Source organism: Melospiza melodia, chromosome 27 (assembly GCF_035770615.1).
Source record: "Melospiza melodia melodia isolate bMelMel2 chromosome 27, bMelMel2.pri, whole genome shotgun sequence".
Classification (NCBI taxonomy): Eukaryota; Metazoa; Chordata; class Aves; order Passeriformes; family Passerellidae; genus Melospiza; species Melospiza melodia.
Window position 1 is genome coordinate 4489558 of NC_086220.1, and position 20332 is coordinate 4509889.

General features: G+C 50.7%; 1 protein-coding gene and 1 non-coding gene across 9 annotated transcripts in view; both read right to left on the bottom strand.

Annotated features, from left to right (window-relative positions):
• Positions 1 to 20332, bottom strand: part of PUM1 (pumilio RNA binding family member 1) — a 105424-nt gene that overhangs the window by 39087 nt on the left and 46005 nt on the right. For 5 of the 8 annotated variants that reach the window (XM_063177614.1, XM_063177620.1, XM_063177615.1 and 2 more), the window contains exons 7-10: positions 19459 to 19729; positions 10673 to 10766; positions 9435 to 9551; positions 1674 to 1825 (exon numbers count right to left, since the gene is read on the bottom strand). In XM_063177614.1, the coding sequence (XP_063033684.1) occupies positions 1674 to 1825; positions 9435 to 9551; positions 10673 to 10766; positions 19459 to 19729 (634 nt within the window). The remainder of the gene's footprint in view (positions 1 to 1673; positions 1826 to 9434; positions 9552 to 10672; positions 10767 to 19458; positions 19730 to 20332) is intronic. The other 3 variants (XM_063177619.1, XM_063177618.1, XM_063177617.1) reach the window with 2 other exon arrangements.
• On the bottom strand, positions 3777 to 3860 carry LOC134430159 (small nucleolar RNA SNORD103/SNORD85). Its single transcript, XR_010030749.1, has one exon. It is a non-coding gene; the product is annotated as a small nucleolar RNA SNORD103/SNORD85 (small nucleolar RNA).

Consider the following 20332-nt stretch of genomic DNA (forward strand, 5'->3'; position numbering starts at 1 on the left):
CACTGGGGTTTGGTTTTCAAAGGGTTTTCAGCTTCTGAGCTGAAAAATTCAGCTGCCAGTAGCTCTTTATTCTGCCATAACCAAGGAGGAGACAGGAGAGCTGCTGAGGGGACAGAACCAGCTCTGGCTCCTGGTGATTGCCCTCACACACCAACAGCACCAGGGGTTTGCTGCTGCACAGCTCAGGCCCTTCCAGCCTCCCCAGAGTACTGGTAATAATTCATCACCACCCATCTTCATGTGCCTCTCTCCATGGGCATGATGGATAAATCAAATTCCAGATGTACAGGTGGCTCCTGTCCCTTTGTCTTTAGGAGAGGCCAAAGGGTTTTGTTTTCTGCACATTTAAAACTCCCCAGAGCTGAGGTCAGGATCAGTGATGGAAAACATCAGGGTTTTGAATGGCTGCAGCTGTGTCAGGGGAGGCTGGGGTTGGGTTCTCCACAGAATCAGCTGGGCTGGAGAAGACCTTTGAGATCACCGAGTCCAACCTGTGAGCTGGCACCACCCTGTCACCCAGAACATGGCACTGAGTGACAAAGTGACACCCAGGCTCTCCTTAAACACCTCCAGGCACGGGGACTCCACTCCAGTGGGCAATCCCTTACACTGACCCAGCAGCCTTACTGGGAAGAAATTCTCCCTGATGCTGCTCCCCAGAGGGAATGGGCATGGGAATGGGCATGGAAATGGGCATGGGAATGGGAGTGAGAGTGGGAATGGAAAGGGGCACAGGAATGGGCACAGGAATGGGAATGGGAGTGGGCATGGAAATGAGCATGGGAATGGGCAGGGGCATGGGAGTGGGCATGGGAATGGGCATGGGAGTGGGCATGAGAGTGAGCATGGGCATGGGAATGGGCATGGGAACGGGCATGGGCATAGACACAGGAATGGGAATGGAAATGAGCATGGGAATGGGCACAGGAATGGGAATGGGAGTGGGCATGGAAATGGGCATGGAAATGGCACGGGAATGGGCATGGGAATGGTGATGGGTAGGGGAATGGGCATGAACAAGGGAAAGGGCATGGGAATGGGCACAGGAATGGGAATGGGAGTGGGCACGGGAATGGGCATGGAAATGGCATGGGAATGGTGATGGGTAGGGGAATGGGCATGAGCAAGGGAATGGGCATGGGAATGGGCACAGGAATGGGAATGGAAATGGGCATGGGAGTGGGCATGGGAATGGAAATGGGCGTGGGAAAGGAAATGGGCATGGGAATGGAAATGGGCATGGAAAGGGCCACAGGAATGGGAATGGGCACAAGAATAGGGGCATGGGAATGGATATGGGAATGGAAAGGGGCACAGGAATGGGCATGGGAATCAGAATGCGAATGGGGGCATGGGAATGGGCATGGACATGACAATGGAATGGGCAAGGGAATAGGTATGGGAATGGGGGCGTCAGAATGGGTATGGGAATGGAAAGGGGCACAAGAATGGGCATGGGAATGAAAATGGGAATGCAAATGGGAATGGGCATGGACATGGGCACAGATGGCCCAGAGGCTGCAGAGTCTGGACAGCACTCCCAGGGATGCCCAGGCTGGGATTGCTGGGGCTCTGTGCAGGGCCAGGGGCTGCAATCCCCCATCCCTGGGATCATTCCCCATGCAGAGCCCAGGTGTCCCTGCCCAGGAGGTGCCAGGAGGTGCCAGCCTTACCTGCTGCTGGCCCTGCTGCGTTTGCTGCGTGCTCTGCTGGCTGGCCGAGTTGGTGGCGGCGGCGGCGGCGGCCGCCTGCTGCTGGAAGAGGCTGGCAGGATAAACTCCCCAGGGAGTGACTCCATAGTACTGGTGAGGCACCACAGCTGGACCTGCAACACAGCAGGGCAGGGTGAGCTCCTGGGGGGACAAGGGGCACCCCAAAAACACTGCTTATCATGGCTGGTTTGATGGCATCTGTGTGAAACCCTCTGCAAACACAGAGGGATTTGGCATTTGGGGCACACATTTTATATAGTTTCAAGTCAGACCTGGAATTTCATCCCTGCACCAGGTCAAACTCTGCCAGCAGTGATTCCACGTTTTTATTGGTGTGCCCTCGTTTTACAGAGAAGGAACAAAAATCTCCAGTCCCAACAGAGGAACCTTGTTTGAAGCACAGAGATAACTTCTCATCCCAGCTGACATTCACAGCTCACTGCCAGCCACCTTCAGCTCCTCAACAAATTACCAAACCTCTTCACAGCTGGAGTGCATCAACCCTCAAGTATTAAAATGCTTTTTCCAGCCCTGCTTTGCATTTGCAAATCTCCCCTAAAAGAGGCTACACCATCCTGTCCCTTCCCACATTCCCTCCTCAAACTTCACATCCCCTCCCTTAAACTTAAGAGGCTTAAAAATAAAAATAGTAATGATAATAATAATGATCCTGGAGAGCAGCAGAAAAAGCCTCACTTTTGAAGATTCCTTGTGTTTATCAGGTCTCAGGACAGCACAGAAATTTGGAGATAGCAGAATGGCAGCCTCTCTCCTTAAATAATCCCAGTTACAATAATGCTGAGGAAGATCTCAGTGCTGGAGGGAGGAGCCCTTCCCACCCAATAACACAAATGGGAATCCAATAATATTTTTAATATGACTGTTTGATATCTTTGGGAAAGGTCAGCAGAAAAGCAAAAGTGTTCCTTTTGATTCCCAAATACATCCCCATTCCAAGGCTCCCTCCCCACAGCAGGAATAGCTCAGGCACAGCCAGGTCAGGTGTGACACTGGAATAAACAAATCTTTAGAGAACCTTGGTCATGTCTGCAGTAAAAAGAGGATTTTTTATTTTTAAAGAGAGAATCTCAGCACTTGGGTTCTGCCCAAATCTGTGATTCCATGGAAAATGAGGGATGACACAAAAAGGGAAGTGTAAGCAGTGTTCAGTGTTAGCCTGGCTGTGACAATGGGGGAAATCCTTCAAGTCCCTTTTCCTTTTGGTTTTTGTTCCTTTCTGATTGATTTTGACAGTACCAGGCTCAGCTGAATCCTGCAGGATGTCAAGGAGCTGGATGAGCTCCTGCTCCCACATCCACACTTCAGAACATTCATCCATGCCTTGTGCCAAATATTAAATTCATGTTTCAAACATGTAAGAGTTACTCTCATTACATTATTCTGGTTTTAACTACTCTGCTTTCCCCAGATTTAGGAGTGAGGTGCCCAGCTCTGTGCTCAGCAGGGAGGTGCTGGCTAATTCCAGGCAGATGCTGAACACCTGGATTTGTATCTCACCCCAAAGGCCATCCTTGCTGGATTTACAGAATCAGACAGGCTGATCTGCTTCTCCTACTCAGATCTGCAGCAGCAACCACTCATTTCTTACCTTCCACCCTGGAAATTCATGAGCAGTGCCAGCTAAAATGGAAAAAAACCCACAGCAAATGAACAGTGCCACAAAGGTGGTGCCTGTGGTGTGCCCAGCAGGCACAGACAGGGAGGCAGGGAGTGATTTTAACCTGTTTATAATCACTGAATGTACATCACACCCCAACTCCCAGGGTTCTCCTGCACCCAACAGGGCAAGAGCTGCAACTGGTCCCTTTTAATGCAAGTCATTAACCTGCATGTGCCCTCAGGCTGCTGGAAGCTGCTGCAATCCCTTCATCTGGGCAAAATTTGGGCATCTCTCTGGGATGTATTAGTCTCAGCTCTAATTACCAACCAAGCACAGCCTAGATGGGCTTTCCTCTTAGGCAGAGGCTGCTGCCAAAGCTGTGGGTGCACAAAAGCAGAGGAGGCTTTGAAGTCTGCAGCAGCTGGGATTGAAAGGGCTGCGGGTCTGGCTCAGCTGCTCCGAGCACAGAGAGAGGCTCATTATTGAACAGAGTTCTCAGTGAGGGCAAGTGTGGCATCACTGCCAGAGCCAGCAGCACCCAGAGCTGCTCCTCCTCCAGGAGATGCTGCTCTGCTCTCATCACAGCTGGGCATTCCTGGGAAAAGAGAAATTCCAGCACTTCTGGAGGTGAATATTGAATATTGCCTATGCTGTGTCACACACAGAGCTGATCCTGGCAGGGAACAGCAGCAAATCCAGCTGGGAATGTGCTCAGAGCATCACTGAGATGTGTGAGAGCACTCAGGGGGTGTGCTTCCATCTCAGCCTGCCCAGCCCAGCCTCTCCTTACAGGGCAGCCAGGCTGTGCAGCAGGGACAGCATGACAGCAGGGACAGGAGCTCAGAGAGGCTGCAGGCAGCAACCCCAGGGTCTGTGGGGTGATCCCTGTAGAACTGCCAATGATCTGTGGGGTGATCCCTGTGGAATTCCCAGGGATCTGGGGGGTGATCCCTTTAAAATTCCCACTAATTTGTGGGGTGACTTCTTCAGAATTCCCAGGGATCTGTGGGGTGATCCCTTCAAATTCCCATTGATCTGTGGAGTGATCCCCTGGAATTCCCACTGATCTGTGGGGTGATCCTTATGTAATTCCCAGTGATCTGTGAGGTGATCCCCTGGAATTCCCACTGATCTGTGGGGTGATCCTTATGTAATTCCCAGTGATCTGTGGTGTGATCCCGTGGAATTCCCAGGGGTTTGTGGGCTGATCCCTTCAAATTCCCACTGATCTTTGCTGCTTTAGGGGTGGCAGTGAGCAGCTGAGCCCAGAGCTGCTGCCCCAGCCCTGCCCAGGCTGGCACTGCTCAGTACCCAGCACAGACCCAGCTGCAGGGGCTCCCAAATCTCAGTCCTGGCAGGGTGTGCCCACACCCTCCTCTGCTCCAGCTCAGCACCAAGGGCCTGATCCTCTCACCCAGGCTGAAAACCCCAGAACTGCAGTGGGAGCCTCTGCTTTCCCTGCATCCAGGCTATCCCAGCATTCACCCACCTCTCCACAAAGAACAGGAACACTTTGACTCCACCTCACAGGGAATCATTTCCAACCCCAAGGGTGAAAACCCCAGAATTAGGTGGGAGCCTCTGCTTTCCCTGTGCCCAGGTTATCCCAACATTCACCCACCTCCCCACAAAGAACAGGAACACTTTGACTCCACCTCAGAGGGAATCATTTCCTACCTCCAATGCTGAAAACCCCAGAGCCTGCTGTGAGAGCCTCTGCTTCTCCTGTGAGCAGGTCACCCCAGCATTCACCCACCTCCTCACAGAGAACAGAACACTGTGACTCCACCTCAGAGGGAATAATTTCCAACCCCAAGGGTGAAAACCCCAGAACCAGGTGGGAGCCTCTGCTTTCCCTGTATCCAGGCTATCCCAGCATTTATCCACCTTCCCACAAAGAACAGAACACTTTTCTATTTTGAATCCCTCACATCAGAGGGAATAATTTCCTACCCCCAAGGCTGAAAACCCCAGAACTGCTGTGGGAGCCTTTGCTTTCCCTGCATCCAGGTTATCCCAGCATTCATCCACCTCCCCACAAAGAACAGGAACACTTTTCTACCTGCAACACTCCACCCCAGAGGGAATCATTTCCCAATTGGCCTAAAAAAGACAAGTTTTCAGTTTTTTGAGTGACATCTTTCTCAAATGATGGAAGGCAATTCAAAGGCAGCAGTATCTTCCCCACAGTTTAAAATGAGGGGTTTTTTTAGGAAGTTCTTCTCTCTGCATTCAAATTTGCTCTTTAAAATGCTGCTATTGTTGGGAAGAGAAGAGCATTATCCTGGAGATGCCAGTCTCACAATCATGACAAACCTGCCATAATGGCAGAACTTTATTTGACAGATTATCTCTGCCATAAAACACACACCAAAGTCTCCCCTCTGCTCTGAGAGGAACTGGGAGCAATAAACTCCAAACTCATTTCTTCCATCTCAGAAGCTCCTCCAAGTTCTCCCAATTTAACACTCCCAGGCACATCAACGAGGCTTTTTGGCTTTGTATAAACATTTAAATTGCCTCCTGTTCCTCCAGTGCTGCTCTCAGTCATGACAGGAAAACTGTTCTCAAACCTGCTCAGGCCTAGACAGGAAAGATGCTTTTCTGAAATAAACATCAGTATGGAGTTTATCTTGTCATTTGTAGGGTGATGAGAGGGTTAAAATAACTCCTTTTCTCAGTGGTGTAACACTCTAAATACACCCAGCACATCATACACTGTTTGGGTTCTTTCAAGAGTCATAAATTTAGAATTACTCCAAGTAGAGGCCCTGATGCCAAGTTTGGGATGCTTTAGGTATTCCTGAGTTTATTAATACCTATTGCTTTAGCTATTCCTTGGATTATTTCCAGTTCAAATGTCTAAAACCTGAGTTAAACACAGCATAGATGGGGTTTTCTCCTGGTTGAAGGCTACAAAAGCTCAGGCAGCTCAGCTTCAGTAGAGCTGAGAACAGAAAAAACCCTTGTGGCCAACACTTGGTATTTCCTGGAAACGTGGCCCAGCTCCATGTGGTGTTTCTATGAAATCAAGCTGCTGACCTGCTGCTCTCTGCACTCTGCTGCTGCCCAGCAAGGAGCTCTGGAGGCCCTGGGGTGATGCAGAAAGGCCAAGCAGGAGCCCCTCTGTACAGGAATCATTCACAAATCTCCTCCTCTGCCTGGAGCGGAGCCCTGCAGCTCCTCCTGACTGCACTGGGCAGCAGCAGCGCAGCCCATTCACTGCCTGCTCCATTCACCACCCCAGAGGGTTATCAGGGTCATGTCCCTGTGTCCCTGCCCTTGGCTCTGTCCCACAGAACACAGTGTCACCCTCTGCCAAGGCTGGTGCTGCCTCCACCCAATGTCCCCATGGCATTGCACAATCCAGCATGGAGCTCCCAGCAGCCCAGGCCAAAGCCCAGATTATAACCCAAACTCTTCCCACACATCTGCATGATGCACTAAAACCTCCATCCAAGTGGGCAGCACTTGCTGAATTCCCATTTCAGAGCTGACCCCACGATGGCCTCAAAGCTGAAAAGCTCAGCAGGGGTTTGGGAAGAGCTGGACCAAGTTGTGTCCCAAAGCACAGAGTGTCACATTCACACACAGCACAGATCTGGGTTTGATCTGGGACAAACCACCCAAAACCAGACACAGATCTGGGTTTGATCTGGGACAAGCCACCCAAAACCAGAGGACTGAAGTGAGTTTACAAGCTGTAAGTGGAGAGTGGCAGCAGTGAGAGCCCCCACAAACACCCCAGCCCAAACAGAGCAGTGCTCATTGCAGCACACAACATTCCCTCTGCCCTGCCCAAGGGAAGGCAGGCATGGTTAGAAAAATCCTCCTCTAAAAGCACATTCTTCCTTTAAAAATCCCCTCCCAGAAGCATGTTGTTCCTTTAAAAATCTTCTCCTAAAATCATGTTCTTCCTTTAAAAATCCTCTCCTAAAATCATGCTCTTCCTTTAAAAATCCTCTCCTAAAATCATGTTCCTCCTTTGAAAATTCTCTCCTAAAATCATGTTCTTCCTCTAAAAATCCTCTCCTAAAATCATGTTCTTCCTCTAAAAATCCTCTTAAAATCATGCTCTTCCTTTAAAAATCCCCTCAAAAATTCCTCTAAAAATCCTCTCCTAAAATAATGTTCTTCCTTTAAAAATCCCCTCAAAAATTCCTCTAAAAATCCTCTCCTAAAATGTTCCTCCTTTGAAAATCCTCTCCTAAAATCATGTCCTTCCTCTAAAAACCCTCTCCTAAAATTAAGTTCCTCCTTTGAAAATCCTCTCCTAAAATCATGTTCTTCCTCTAAAAATCCTCTCCTAAAATCATGTTCTTCCTCTAAAAATCCTCTTAAAATCATGCTCTTCCTTTAAAAATCCCCTCAAAAATTCCTCTAAAAATCCTCTCCTAAAATGTTCCTCCTTTGAAAATCCTCTCCTAAAATCATGTTCTTTGTTTAAAATTCCCCTTCAAGAAGCATGTTCTTCCTCTAAAAATCCTCTCCTAAAATTAAGTTCCTCCTTTGAAAACCCTCTCCTAAAATGATCCTCCTCTGAAAATCCTCTCCTAAAATCATGTTCTTCCTTTGAAAATCCTCTCCTAAAATCATGTTCTTCCTCTAAAAATCATGCTTTTCCTAAAATCATGTTCCTCCTTTGAAAATCCTCTCCTAAAATAATGTTCTTCCTCTAAAACTCCTCTCCTAAAATGTTCTTTATTAGAAAATCCTCTCCTAAAATCACGTTCTTTGTTTAAAATTCCCCTCCAAGAAGCATGCTCTTCCTCTAAAAATCCTCTCCTAAAATTAAGTTCCTCCTTTGAAAACCCTCTCCTAAAATGATCCTCCTCTGAAAATCCTCTCCTAAAATCATGTTCTTCCTCTAAAAATCATGTTCTTCCTAAAATCATGTTCTTCCTCTAAAAATCATGCTTTTCCTAAAATCATGTTCTCCCTTTGAAAATCCGCTACCCTACAAGCACATTCCTGCTTTGTTCCCAGTGCCTGGGCAAGAATTTTTGCCCCCCCCAGCAGCAGTTCCATGCTCACTGTGTCCCCCACAGTGCCTGACACGCTGTGACACAGAGCTGGCACCTCCAGAACCAGCAGCTCTGGCTGTGACAGCTGGGAGGGATTTGGGAACTGACACATGAATGGCTGGAGGAGGATCCTGCAGAAAGAGCAGAGGCTCCATCTTTGCTGCCATCTGGGAAAGGGCACAGTCCCAGTGTGAGCCCCAGCAGATCTGGATGTGTTCACCTGCTGGGAAGTGGAAATTCCCAACAGAATTTCAGGGAAGAGCTCTTTTGCAGGGTGCATCACAAGCTGAACACATCCTGCATCTTTCCAGCCTTTCAAAGTTTGTTTGCAGAGGTTTTCCCTGCTACTGTCAGTCACCAATACACCCCAAAAACGGAGCAATATTTGTGTCTGTTCCTTTCCCATTTGCTCTGGAAGCCCCAGCAGATCTGGATGTGTTCACCTCCTAGAAAGTGGAAATTCCCAACAGAATTTCAGGGAAGAGCTCGTTTGCAGGATGCACCACAAGCTGAACACATCCTGCATCTTTCCAGCCTTTCAGAAATTTGTTTTCAGAGGTTTTACTTGCTACTGTCAGCCATCAAAACACCCCAAAACCAGAGCAATATTTGTGTCTGCTCCTTTCCCATTTGCTCTGGAAGCCCCAGCAGATCTGGATGTGTTCACCTCCTGGGAACTGGAAATTCCCAGCAGAATTTCAGGGAAGAGCTCGTTTGCATGGTGCACCACAAGCTGAACAGGAGACACAACTTTCCTGCCAGGAAACACATCCTGCATCTTTCCAGCCTTTAAGAAATCTGTTTTCAGAGGTTTTCCCTGCTGGGTTAGTTTCAGAGGTTTTCCCTGTCACCAAAACACCCCAAAAACGGAGCAATATCTGTGTCTGTTCCCTTCCCATTTACTCTGCAAGCCTTAAACAAAAATTATCCCATTTCATCTCTGGTTTTAAGGACAAATTCTGGTTTTACTCACAGCCACACCACCATACCAGTTCTCCCAGCCCAAGATGCTGCTGTTTGCCCTGCAGAGGCAGAGCAGGGAGGGCTGGGGATGCAGAGGGAGCTGGGAGCTCTCACCTAACGTGGCAGCTGCCGCCAGCCCGGCCGCGTACGGATCCGTCCCCGGAGGCGCCGCGCTGATGATGTAGGGGTTGGGAACGAAGGCAGCAGGAGCTAGACCTGCTGAAAACATTCCTGTCAGTGAAAACAAACTCAGCAGGACTGCAGCCCCAGCACAACCCCCCTGTGCTGCCTGGACAACACCAAACTCAGGCTGGTTCCGTGGTTTGAAGCTTTTTGCGGGTGGTTTTCTATAGGGAGTGACAACCTGTGAGTGTTGATGGGCAGAGGAGAGATCTGGCATTAAAAACCCCAATTCTAAGGATTCAATGCTCCTTAAGAAGTAAAATCCTTTCTATCCAACAGCTCAGGTGCTTCTGCAGGGCAGACAGACCCTGTTCAGGAGACTGGAGCTTGGTACTACTCTGTATTTCCTACAGTGAGTAAATCAGGACCCAAACCACCCCATCCTGAGCTCCCACAGCATCCCAGCATTCCAGCTGGTCAGTCTGGAAAAGGCTCAGAGAGGAAAAACAGTTTAATCATTAGAGAAAGCCCAGGTGGGCGGGAGAGGGGTGTGCAGGGGAGGTGAAGGTGAAGGGGAGGAAGTTAAAAAGCTGAATAATTTCAATCCCTGAACTGCACTGAGCACGCAAGGGCACAGCACAGAGCCCCAACACATTTATATTGGGGTTTTGGGCAGGAAAAACTACCACAAATTGCTTATTGTGCTAAAAAAATTAATGCATTGTTTTCCTGGGTTTCTACACATGATCGAGTGCTTTATTCCCAGTTAATAAAAATACATTTTTTAAACACACACACACATACATATATGTGTGTGTGTGTGTATGTATGTGTATATTTTATGAATAATTTTTATTAATATCAATAATGTCTTTGCATAAATTACATTTTTAACTCCTAAGACCCCTGGCAGCACATTTAGCTGATATTAAATAGTGCATTTCCCCTCACTTCTCTGTGCTGTCACCCTGATTTATGTTTCACTCAGAAGCTTCCAAAGCCTCTCCTGACTGACAGCACCCTCAGGAGAGTGAGAGTGTCAGTTCTGCCACACAGGGAAATCCTTTAAAAGGCTTCTAAGTGTGCAAGAGACACCCACAAGCAAATCTGTAAAAATGCACTTCTGCTCATGCATTGATTATCAGCTGTAAAATACACTTTGAACCCTCCCAATCCTTTTCCCTGGAGTTTCCCCATGGATCAGAAGGGCTGGGGAGAGGCAGACTCACCTATGTGTGGCTGGTGGGCAGCAGCCAGGGCGTACTGCTGCTGCTGGGCTGCTGTCAGCTGCTGCACTGCCAGTGCATTGGGCCTCTGGAACAGCTGTGGGGAGAGCACAAACAGCCCTTAATGTGGGCACAAACTGCCCTGAAAGTGGGTACAAACAGCCCTGAAACTGGGTACAAACAGCCCTTAAAGTGGGCACAAACAGCCCTGAAATTGGGTACAAACAGACCTGAAAGCGGGCACAAACTGCCCTTAAAGTGGGTACAAACAGCCCTGAATTTTGGTACAAACAGCCCTGAAACTGGGCACAAACTGCCCTTAAAGTGGGCACAAACAGCCCTGAAATTGGGTACAAAGAGCCCTTAATGTGGGCACAAACTGCCCTGAAACCAGGCACAAACAGCCCTTAAACTGGGCACAGACTGCCCTGAAAGTGGGCACAAACAGCCCTGAAATTGGGTACAAACAGCCCTGAAACTGGGTACAAACAGCCCTTAAAGTGGGCACAAACAGACCTGAAACTGGGCACAAACTGCCCTTAAACTGGGCACAAACTGCCCTGAAAGTGGGCACAAACAGCCCTGAAATTGGGTACAAACAGCCCTGAAACTGGGCACAAACTGCCCTGAAAGTGGGCACAAACAGCCCTGAAATTGGGTACAAACAGACCTGAAACTGGGTACAAACAGCCCTGAAACTGGGTACAAACTGCCCTGAAATTGGGTACAAACAGCCCTGAAACTGGGTACAAACTGCCCTGAAACTGGGCACAAATAGCCCTGAAATTGGGTACAAACAGACCTGAAACTGGGCACAAACTGCCCTGAAACTGGGCACAAACAGCCCTTAATCAGGCAAGGAGCACAAACAGTGACCTTAAATCAGGCACAAGCACACCAACAGTGCTGAACTCACACACAAACACACCAACACTGCTGAAATGGGGCACAAACACACCAACAGTGCTGAACTCACACACAAAAAGCAGCAACTCCTTCCTTTTCCAGCAATCCCTTCCCACCACATTTCCTTTAGCCCCACAGATTCTCCACTCCACATCTCCAAGGACCTGAATTCCTCTGGAATCAATGCCTGTGGTAACCCAGCTGAAAAAAACCCCACCTGAAAATACTCCACCTGACAAAACCCCACACTGCTGCAGCACAGCCAGCCCCAGCCCAGCTTTTCCCTCTGCTGTCCCCTCAATCCCAAAGGATTTATCCCAGCCCTGCTCAGCCCCAGCTGCAGCCTGGGGGTCCCCAGGAGCACTGCCACCAGTGTGCCCTCCCAGTTTGGCTGAAATGGGAAATGGGATGGAAATGGGATGGCCAAGGGATGCAGAGCCAAGTTTGGGAAACCCAAAATGCCTTCAGAGCCAGAGAGGGGACACAGCCCCGGGATCACAAATCCCAGACCAAACACTTCCCTTACCTGCTCACTGCTCAAGGTTATTGAGAATTTATTCCTCACTAAATAAAAATAATAGGATTCCCTTGAAGTATTTTTGCTGAGGGTTTGGGGTTTATTTTTCCTTTCTTCAGGGTCTTACTAAAAGTTTCCTTCCCAGCTTCTTTTGCCTCTCTCTAAAGGAAATCCCTGAATTCACCATGTTCAGCTCTAATTAAAACATTTAGGACACATCAGCTGAATATCTCCTCTGAAATTATCCAGCATGTCCACGCCCCCTCACTTCCAGGGATCATTTCTAGGTGGGAATGACTTCACAAAGCACTGTGAGAAATATTTTCTCCCTCCCCTCCCTCAGAACAGACTTGGATGCCCAAATGCCTCCGATTTTCACACCTATTATCCTGCCCTCCTTTCAGACAAGTGAACTGCTGGCAGAAACAGCAATAATTCTGCCCAAAATTTTGGCAGAAACCCACAACCATCAAGAAGAAGCCCAGAAACATCAAGAAAACTCTATTACTTATTTTATTTAGAGGCAAAAATTGGCATTGCTTCTCCTGAGAGCAGGGTGAGCAAAGCTGTGTGAGAAAATCCACATTTATTTCTGTCTTTTTACAAGTTCAGGTGGAGAAAACACATCTGAGGGATGAGCATTGGGTTTATGAGGTGGAAATGCAGCAGTTAGGGCAGCCAGAATTAACCTGCTGTGTGCCAAACCCTGCCCCTCACAACTGCTTTGTTTGCTCATCCCTCAGGGGCTATCAGAACTTTCCTTGTGGAGGAAAATATCTGATCTACAGCTCCTTTATTGCCTCCTGGGCCATAAAACACCCTGAGCAGGCAGGGTGCACAGCACACCTGCTTTTCCTGCCCTTTTTGTTGTTTTAAGGTGTTTTTTGTGGTCACACAAAGCTGGGTGGCAGCTCTGCTCTGGTCACCAAGAGATTGGGCAAAGCTCCAGTGACATCTTGGAACACAAACCCTGAGAGGAACCCCTGAGGGAGCTGGGGGTGCTCAGCCTGGAGAAAAGGAGGCTCAGGGCTGCCCCCATCACTCTCACAGCTCCTGAAAGGTGCCTGTGCTCAGCTGGGGCTGGGCTCTGTCTGCAGGCACTGACAGAACCAGAGCACACAGCCTCGAGCTGCACCAAGGGAAATACAGGCTGGATATCAGGAAAAGGATTTTTACAGAAAGGGTGATAAAGTTCTGGAATGTTCTGCCCGGGGAGGTGGTGGAGTCACCATCCCTGGGGTGTTTAACAAAGCCTGGATGTGGCACTGGGTGCCAGGGTTGAGTTGAGGGGTTGGGGCTGGGTTGGACTCGATGAGCTTGAAGGTCTCTTCCAACCCAGAGATTCTGGGGATTCTGTGAAGGGGAATTCAGTTCAAACAGCTCCAATAACAGATGGAAAGGGAAATTTCCAGGTTTTTTCCAGGCCAGTGGCTGGGGCCATGCCCAGGTAGCCTCGCAGGAAGTGAGGGGGCCCTTCCAACCCAAACCATTCTGGAATTCTGTGATTTGTGATGCACCCACAGGTTTTCTGCTGACACCCCTGTGCACCCACACATTTTAATCTGATCTTGAGGACCTGTGAGGAGAGAGGAGAGACTTTGGAACCCTGAGCTTCAGCCCAGAGAGGTGGTGGAGTCCCCATCCCTGGGGTGTTTAACAAAGCCTGGATGTGGCACTGGGTGCCAGGGCTGAGTTGAGGGGTTGGGGCTGGGTTGGACTCAATGAGCTTGAAGGTCTCTTCCAACCCAGTGATTCTGGGAATTCTGTGAACATCCCTGAGTGCAAAACACCAAGGAGGTGATGGACAATGGGAGCAGAACATGGAATGAGGGACAGTGGCTCTGTGGGAGTGACCAGCAACATCCTATACTCTCAGCAAATATGAAAAAAAATCCTATAAAAATCCTATAACCCTAAACTGCTTCCTCCTGAAGTGTGGATTCCTCTGCAGCATCCTCAGGGTTGGGGTGTGCTGTATCAGCTCAGCAGTTTCAGCTTTTTCGCTTTCTTCAGCTGCAAAATTTCACCAAACCTTTGAGTTCTCACATGCTTTTCCATCCTGCTGATGTGGATTCCATCAACATGAAGCAGAGAGGAAATGGCTGCATTATTATTTCCTTGTCTTGAGGGCACAAAAAGCATTTTTCCTTCCTAAAAACACTTCTGCTCACTTTACACATGTGAGGACTTGCACACCTCTCAAATACAACTCAATGAACCCCCTGGGAATCAGCAAAACTGGAGAAAGGAATCCTCAGAGCCTCAGTACCTCACCATCAATATTTCACCTGCTGCTCTTGGCTCTTTTTGTTGTCTGCCTGCTCTGGGGGCTCATCCAGTCCCTGCAAAATCTGACTTCCAGACATAAAAGGTCTGCAAGAAAGCTGGAGAGGAACATTTTACAGTACAGGACAAGGGGGAATGGCCTTAAACTAAGAGAGGAGGGATTTAGATGGGATCTTAGGAAGGAATTGCTCCCTGGCAGGGTGGGGAGGGAATTGCCAGAGCAGCTGTGGCTGCCCCTGGAGCCCTGGCAGTGCCCAAGGCCAGGCTGGAGCACCTGGGACAGTGGGAGGTGTTCCTGCCATGGCAGGGGTTGGAATTGGATGAGTTTTGAGTCCCTTCCCACCCAAACCATTCCAGGATTCTGTGACCTCTCCCCTTGAATTCACAGCCTTGCTCAGCTCCCTCACAACAATCTCAGCTGCAGATTTCACCCTGCAGCCTGTCCAAGGAAGCAGAGCCAAGAAAAACCATCCCAAGTGCAGCCTCTCCTGAGGCAGATAAACCAGGGGAGCTCTGGGAATCACCAGTTCCATTTATTCAGGGAGAGCTGCTGAAGCCTTGCTGGGCTGTGTCCATTTGCTGAGGGCACAGCCCCACACTCCAACCCCAGAGATCAGTGCTCAAAGGTGGCACTGGGGAGCAGATAAAGGACAGGAACCTCTGCACTGCAATATTAACCTGAATTGACAAAGGAATCAGGAAAGAGCACCTGGGGTGTTTCAGGCTGCTGGGAGTGAAAAGCTACAAAGGCCTGACACGGATCTGGAGGAATTCAGGGAGATCATCCAACATTTCAGTGAGGCTGCTCCATGTCAGACAAATGAAGGATGATTTCCAGCACATGGAGGAGCTCCCTGAGGGAATTCCAAGGGAGCAGAACCCCAGAGCTAGGGGAATTCTGGAAGATCAGATTTCCCTCAGCAATATCAACACCTGACATCCCTAATCAGACCAGATGTGGGTAAAACCTTCCTCTTCCTCACACTGCCTGCAGCTGTGCTCACCTGTAAGCCCTTCCAAGCATGGGACACTTCCCCACAGCCCCAAAAGGCACTTTCAGGGATGAGATGCCTTGTTCAGGACAGATTTCCTGCTGCCAGGAGAATGGCAGAAGTCAGATTCCTTTCATGCAGGCTGAGAGTGGCAGTGGGCAGCAAGGACCCCTGGGAATTAAGGGAATGGGTACAAGACCCCTGGATTTACACAAACCTGCCCTGGGAGGGCACATCTGGCTGGGAGTGATTCCTGACCTTCACTACAGCACCTCGGGCTGACTGAAGGCTCCTGTTTGCTTTCACTGCAGGTGGAAGCTGCAGCAAGGCTGAAAATTGAAAATAACAGATTTGTCTGACAGCCCAGCAGGGCCTGGGTGGGACTGAGGGGCAGCAGCTGTGTCCTCACTGCTCCCCCAAAATCAGGGAGAGATCTGAGGGGATTTGCGCTTGACAGCAAGCTCAGAAGGGTCTGCAGCCCCAGGATCCCTGAGGGAGCTGGGCAGGGGCTCAGCCTGGAGCAAAGGAGGCTCAGGGGGCCCTTGTGGCTCTGCACAGCTCCTGCCAGGAGGGCACAGCCGGGGGGGTCGGGCTGTGCCCCAGGGAACAGGGACAGGAGCAGAGGGAACGGCCTCAGGCTGGGCCAGGGCAGCTCAGGGTGGGCACAGCAGGAATTTCCCCATGCAAAGGGGGCTCAGGGCTTGCCAGGGGCTGCCCAGGGAGCTCTGCAGTGCCCATCCCTGCAGGTGCCCCAGCAATTCCTGGAGGTGGCACTCAGAGCTCTGGGCTGGGGACAAGGTGGGATCAGCTGGGACTCGATGTCCTTGGAGCTCTTTTCCCACCTCATCTCTGCATCCTGAACACCAGAATCCCAAAGGCTTTTCCCACAAGGGAATATCCATCCAATGCAAGCCCAGCAGCAGAGGTGTCCCTGCCCCAGCCCCTTCTGGCAGGGAACATTTCCTGTTCCCCACAGCTCCAAACCCCTCACACCAATAACAGAAAAGGAGCCCTGCAAGTCCTTAAAATCCCATTTTTGCATATTGGGGGGAAATTTCTGCATGGACAGGGGGCTCAGGCCTTGGCAGGGGCTGCCCAGGGAGGTTTGCAGTGCCCATCCCTGCAGGTGCCCCAGCAATTCCTGGAGGTGGCACTGAGTGCTCTGGGCTGGGGACAGGGTGGGGATGGGGCACAGCTGGGATTTGATGCTCTGGCAGGGTTTTCCAGGCTCAGTGATTCTGCAATTCCCAGTTGGTGACACAGAGATGACATCAGCTCCACATGGACAGCGCCCATACCCTTGGTATGAAATAAAAAATGCAAACCCACCCTGAAATCCTCAGTGCATCTCCCCTGAAACAGGGACCCTGTCCTGCTCTGCCTCCCTTTGGGAGGGTTTATTTCCACCAGTGAGGTGCCAGACGTGCCAAATTTGAAATCCTAATTTTTTAAGGCTGAAGGAAACAAATAAAAATTCCTCAAACTTGTAAATGAGCCTTCACTTAAATAGAAAACCCGGACAAAATGCAAACTCCAGGCTTCCCACTTGTGCTTTTCCAGTCCCATCTCTAATGCTTCTCCAGAAGCAGCTCACTTGTGGAGCCCTCATGTTTTAAAAAACACCCAACTTTCCTGGTTTAGACATAATTCTGGAGCATCCCAGGCCGTGTACCAGAACAAGACAAAGGCTTGGAACTATCTGCTTTTTTCTCCGTTTTGAACTCTACAGCAGCTATTTAGTTTAATCATTAAATTGTCCATCATTAACCTCCCAAAGATGCTGTAGAACAGAGCAGCCAGTTGAGCTCCAACCCAGATATTTACACTGCTTTTAAGGCTGTGATAACTCAGCACAAACTTGGCAATGCTTTCCCTCACTCCACAGTGCCAGAGGCTCTTCTGCTAAAAAAATCAGATATTGCAGGGAAGCCAGGGAGTTATATATCCCTGCAATCAGCTCCAACAAAGGATTCCCTTCCACTCTGAGGGATATCAGACTTGCAAAGGGAGAGCAATAAAGTTTGTTTCCAATCATTACCCAAACGAGCAGGAACAGGAGCAGAGCAGGAGTCGATTGCTGGAGCCAGGCCCAGCATTCAGCAGGAGCCAAGGGAGTCTGGGCTTGTGTGGGAGAAAGGTCAAACAAACCCCGGCCAGGCTCAGATAAAGCTTTGTAGTAGTGGACTCTGCCCTTAGGGCTTCAACCAGGCTCAGGGAGAAGAAAGTTTGAACTTGTAATTGCCTCTGGCTGAGCAAAGCTGAGTGTGGGGCCCAGTAAAGCTGAGTGTGGGGGTCAGTAAAGCTCAGTGTGGGGCTCAGTAAAGCTCAGTGTGGGGCTCAGTAAAGCTCAGTGTGGGGCTCAGTAAAGCTCAGTGTGGGGCTCAGTAAAGCTCAGTGTGGGGCTCAGTAAAGCTCAGTGTGGGGCTCAGTAAAGCTCAGTGTGGGGCTCAGTAAAGCTGAGTGTGGGGCTCAGTAAAGCTCAGTGTGGGGCTCAGTAAAGCTCAGTGTGGGGCTCAGTAAAGCTCAGGGTGGGGCTCAGTAAAGCTCAGGGTGGGGCTCAGGAAAGCTCAGTGTGGGGCTCAGTAAAGCTGAGTGTGGGGCTCAGTAAAGCTCAGTGTGGGGCTCAGGAAAGCTCAGTGTGGGGCTCAGTAAAGCTCAGTGTGGGGCTCAGTAAAGCTCAGTGTGGGGCTCAGGAAAGCTCAGTGTGGGGCTCAGTAAAGCTCAGTGTGGGGCTCAGTAAAGCTGAGTGTGGGGCTCAGTAAAGCTCAGTGTGGGGCTCAGTAAAGCACAGTGTGGGGCTCAGTAAAGCTCAGTGTGGGGCTCAGTAAAGCACAAGGTGGGGCTCAGTAAAGCTGAGTGTGGGGCTCAGGAAAGCTCAGTGTGGGGCTCAGTAAAGCTCAGTGTGGGGCTCAGCAAAGCTCAGTGTGGGGCTCAGCAAAGCTCAGTGTGGGGCTCAGTAAAGCTGAGTGTGGGGCTCAGGAAAGCTCAGTGTGGGGCTCAGTAAAGCTCAGTGTGGGGCTCAGCAGGGCCCAAGCTGGGACTCAGCAGGGCCTAAGGTAGGGCTCAGCAGGGCTCACACCTGGGCTCAGCCAAGCCCAACATGGGGCTCAGCAGGGCCCAATGCAGAGACCAGGAGGGCCCAATTTGGGTTTTAACAAAACTCAGTGTGGGGCTCAGCTGGGCTCAAAGCTGGGCTCAGGCAAGCCCAGTGTGGGGCCCAGTGTGGTCACCAGGAGGGCCCAATGTGGAGCTTAACAAAACCCAGTGTGGGGCTGAGCAAAGCCCAGTGCAGGGCTCACAGCTGGGCTGAACAGGTGTTGGCTCTCAGTCCCTGCCTGGGCTCCTGGGTGGGTGTTTGGGGGTTTTTTAGCACTTTTTGCTACTTTAAAGCTTTTTTTCAATGCCTTGAGACAGCCAGGATCACCAGAGAGGGCACAGCTGTGGGAACTGCTAGGGTAATTCTGGTTATTCCAGCTGCCATGGGAGGCTGATCTGCTCAGCTCCCAGGGAGGACACACACAGCACAAAGGCAATGACAACATCTCCAACCTTCCTCCATCCCTTCTCCCACGACAGGATCCTGAGTTCATCCCACCCCACACCAACCCCTTTGGAGCCACAGGGCTGGATGAGGGATCAGGGCTCAGGGATGAGAGATCAGGATCAGGGCTCAGGGATCATCAGGGCTCAGGGATCATCAGGACTCAGGATCAGGGCTCAGAGATCAGGGCTCAGGATCAAGGTTCAGGGCAAAGGAATCGGGGATCAGGGCTCAGGGATGAGAGATCAGGATCAGGGCTCAGGGATCATCAGGGCTCAGGGATCATCAGGGCTCAGGGATCAGGGCTCAGAGATCAGGGATCAGATCAAGGCTCAGGGCAAAGGAATCGGGGATCAGGGATCACAATCAGGGCTCAGGGTTTGGGGATCGGGATCAGGATCAGGGCTCAGGATCAGGATCAAAGATCAGGCTCAGGGCTCAAGGCTACGGGCTAAGGGATCGGGATCAGGGAGGGCTGAGGGACCAATGATCAGAATCAGGGCTCAGGATCAGGACCAGGGATCAGTCTCAAGACTCAGCTCTGTACCTGCTGCTGGGAGTTGTAGTCAAAGAGCCCCACGGTGGCGGCGGCCGAGTCCACGGGGACCTGCGTGCCGGAGTAATCGAACTGCAGCGGCTCCATGCCCACGTGCTCCATGGCATCCAGGGGCACGCTCTGGGATTCCATGTTGGAGAAATCCTCCACAGGCTTGGCCCCGTTGGTGCTGGCCAGCTGGGCCAGGCCCTCGGAGCCGTTCTGGTTGGGGCCCAGCAGATCCACCTCGCTCGCTGAGTTCTGGCAGTTCCCGGGTGTGCGGCTGTGGGGGGAAAACGGGTCAGCAACAGGGCAGGAGAGCTGCAGCCCTTCCTGGGGGAAAAACTGGTCAGGAACAGGGCAGGAGAGCTGCAGCCCCTCTTTGGGGGGAAAACAGGTCAGGGATAGGGCAGGAGAGCTGCAGCCCCTCTTTGGGGAATGCTCCTGTGCAGGGAAACAAGGCAGGAGAGCTGCAGCCCCTCTTTGGGGGGAAAACAGGTCAGGGATAGGACAGGAGAGCTGCAGCCCTTCCTGAGGGGAAAAACTGGCCAGGGATAGGGCAGGAGAGCTGCAGCCCTTCCTGGGGAATGCTCCTGTGCAGGGAAACAAGGCAGGAGAGCTGCAGCCCTTCCTGGGGGGAAAAACTGGCCAGGGATAGGACAGGAGAGCTGCAGCCCTTCCTGAGGGGAAAAACTGGTCAGGGATAGGGCAGGAGAGCTGCAGCCCCTCTTTAGGGGGAAAAACGGGTCAGGGATAGGGCAGGAGAGCTGCAGCCCCTCTTTAGGGGGAAAAACGGGTCAGGGAAAGGGCAGGAGAGCTGCAGCTTCTCTTTGGGGTGAAAACTGGTCAGGGAAACAGAGCAGGAGAGCTGCAGCCCCTCCTGGGG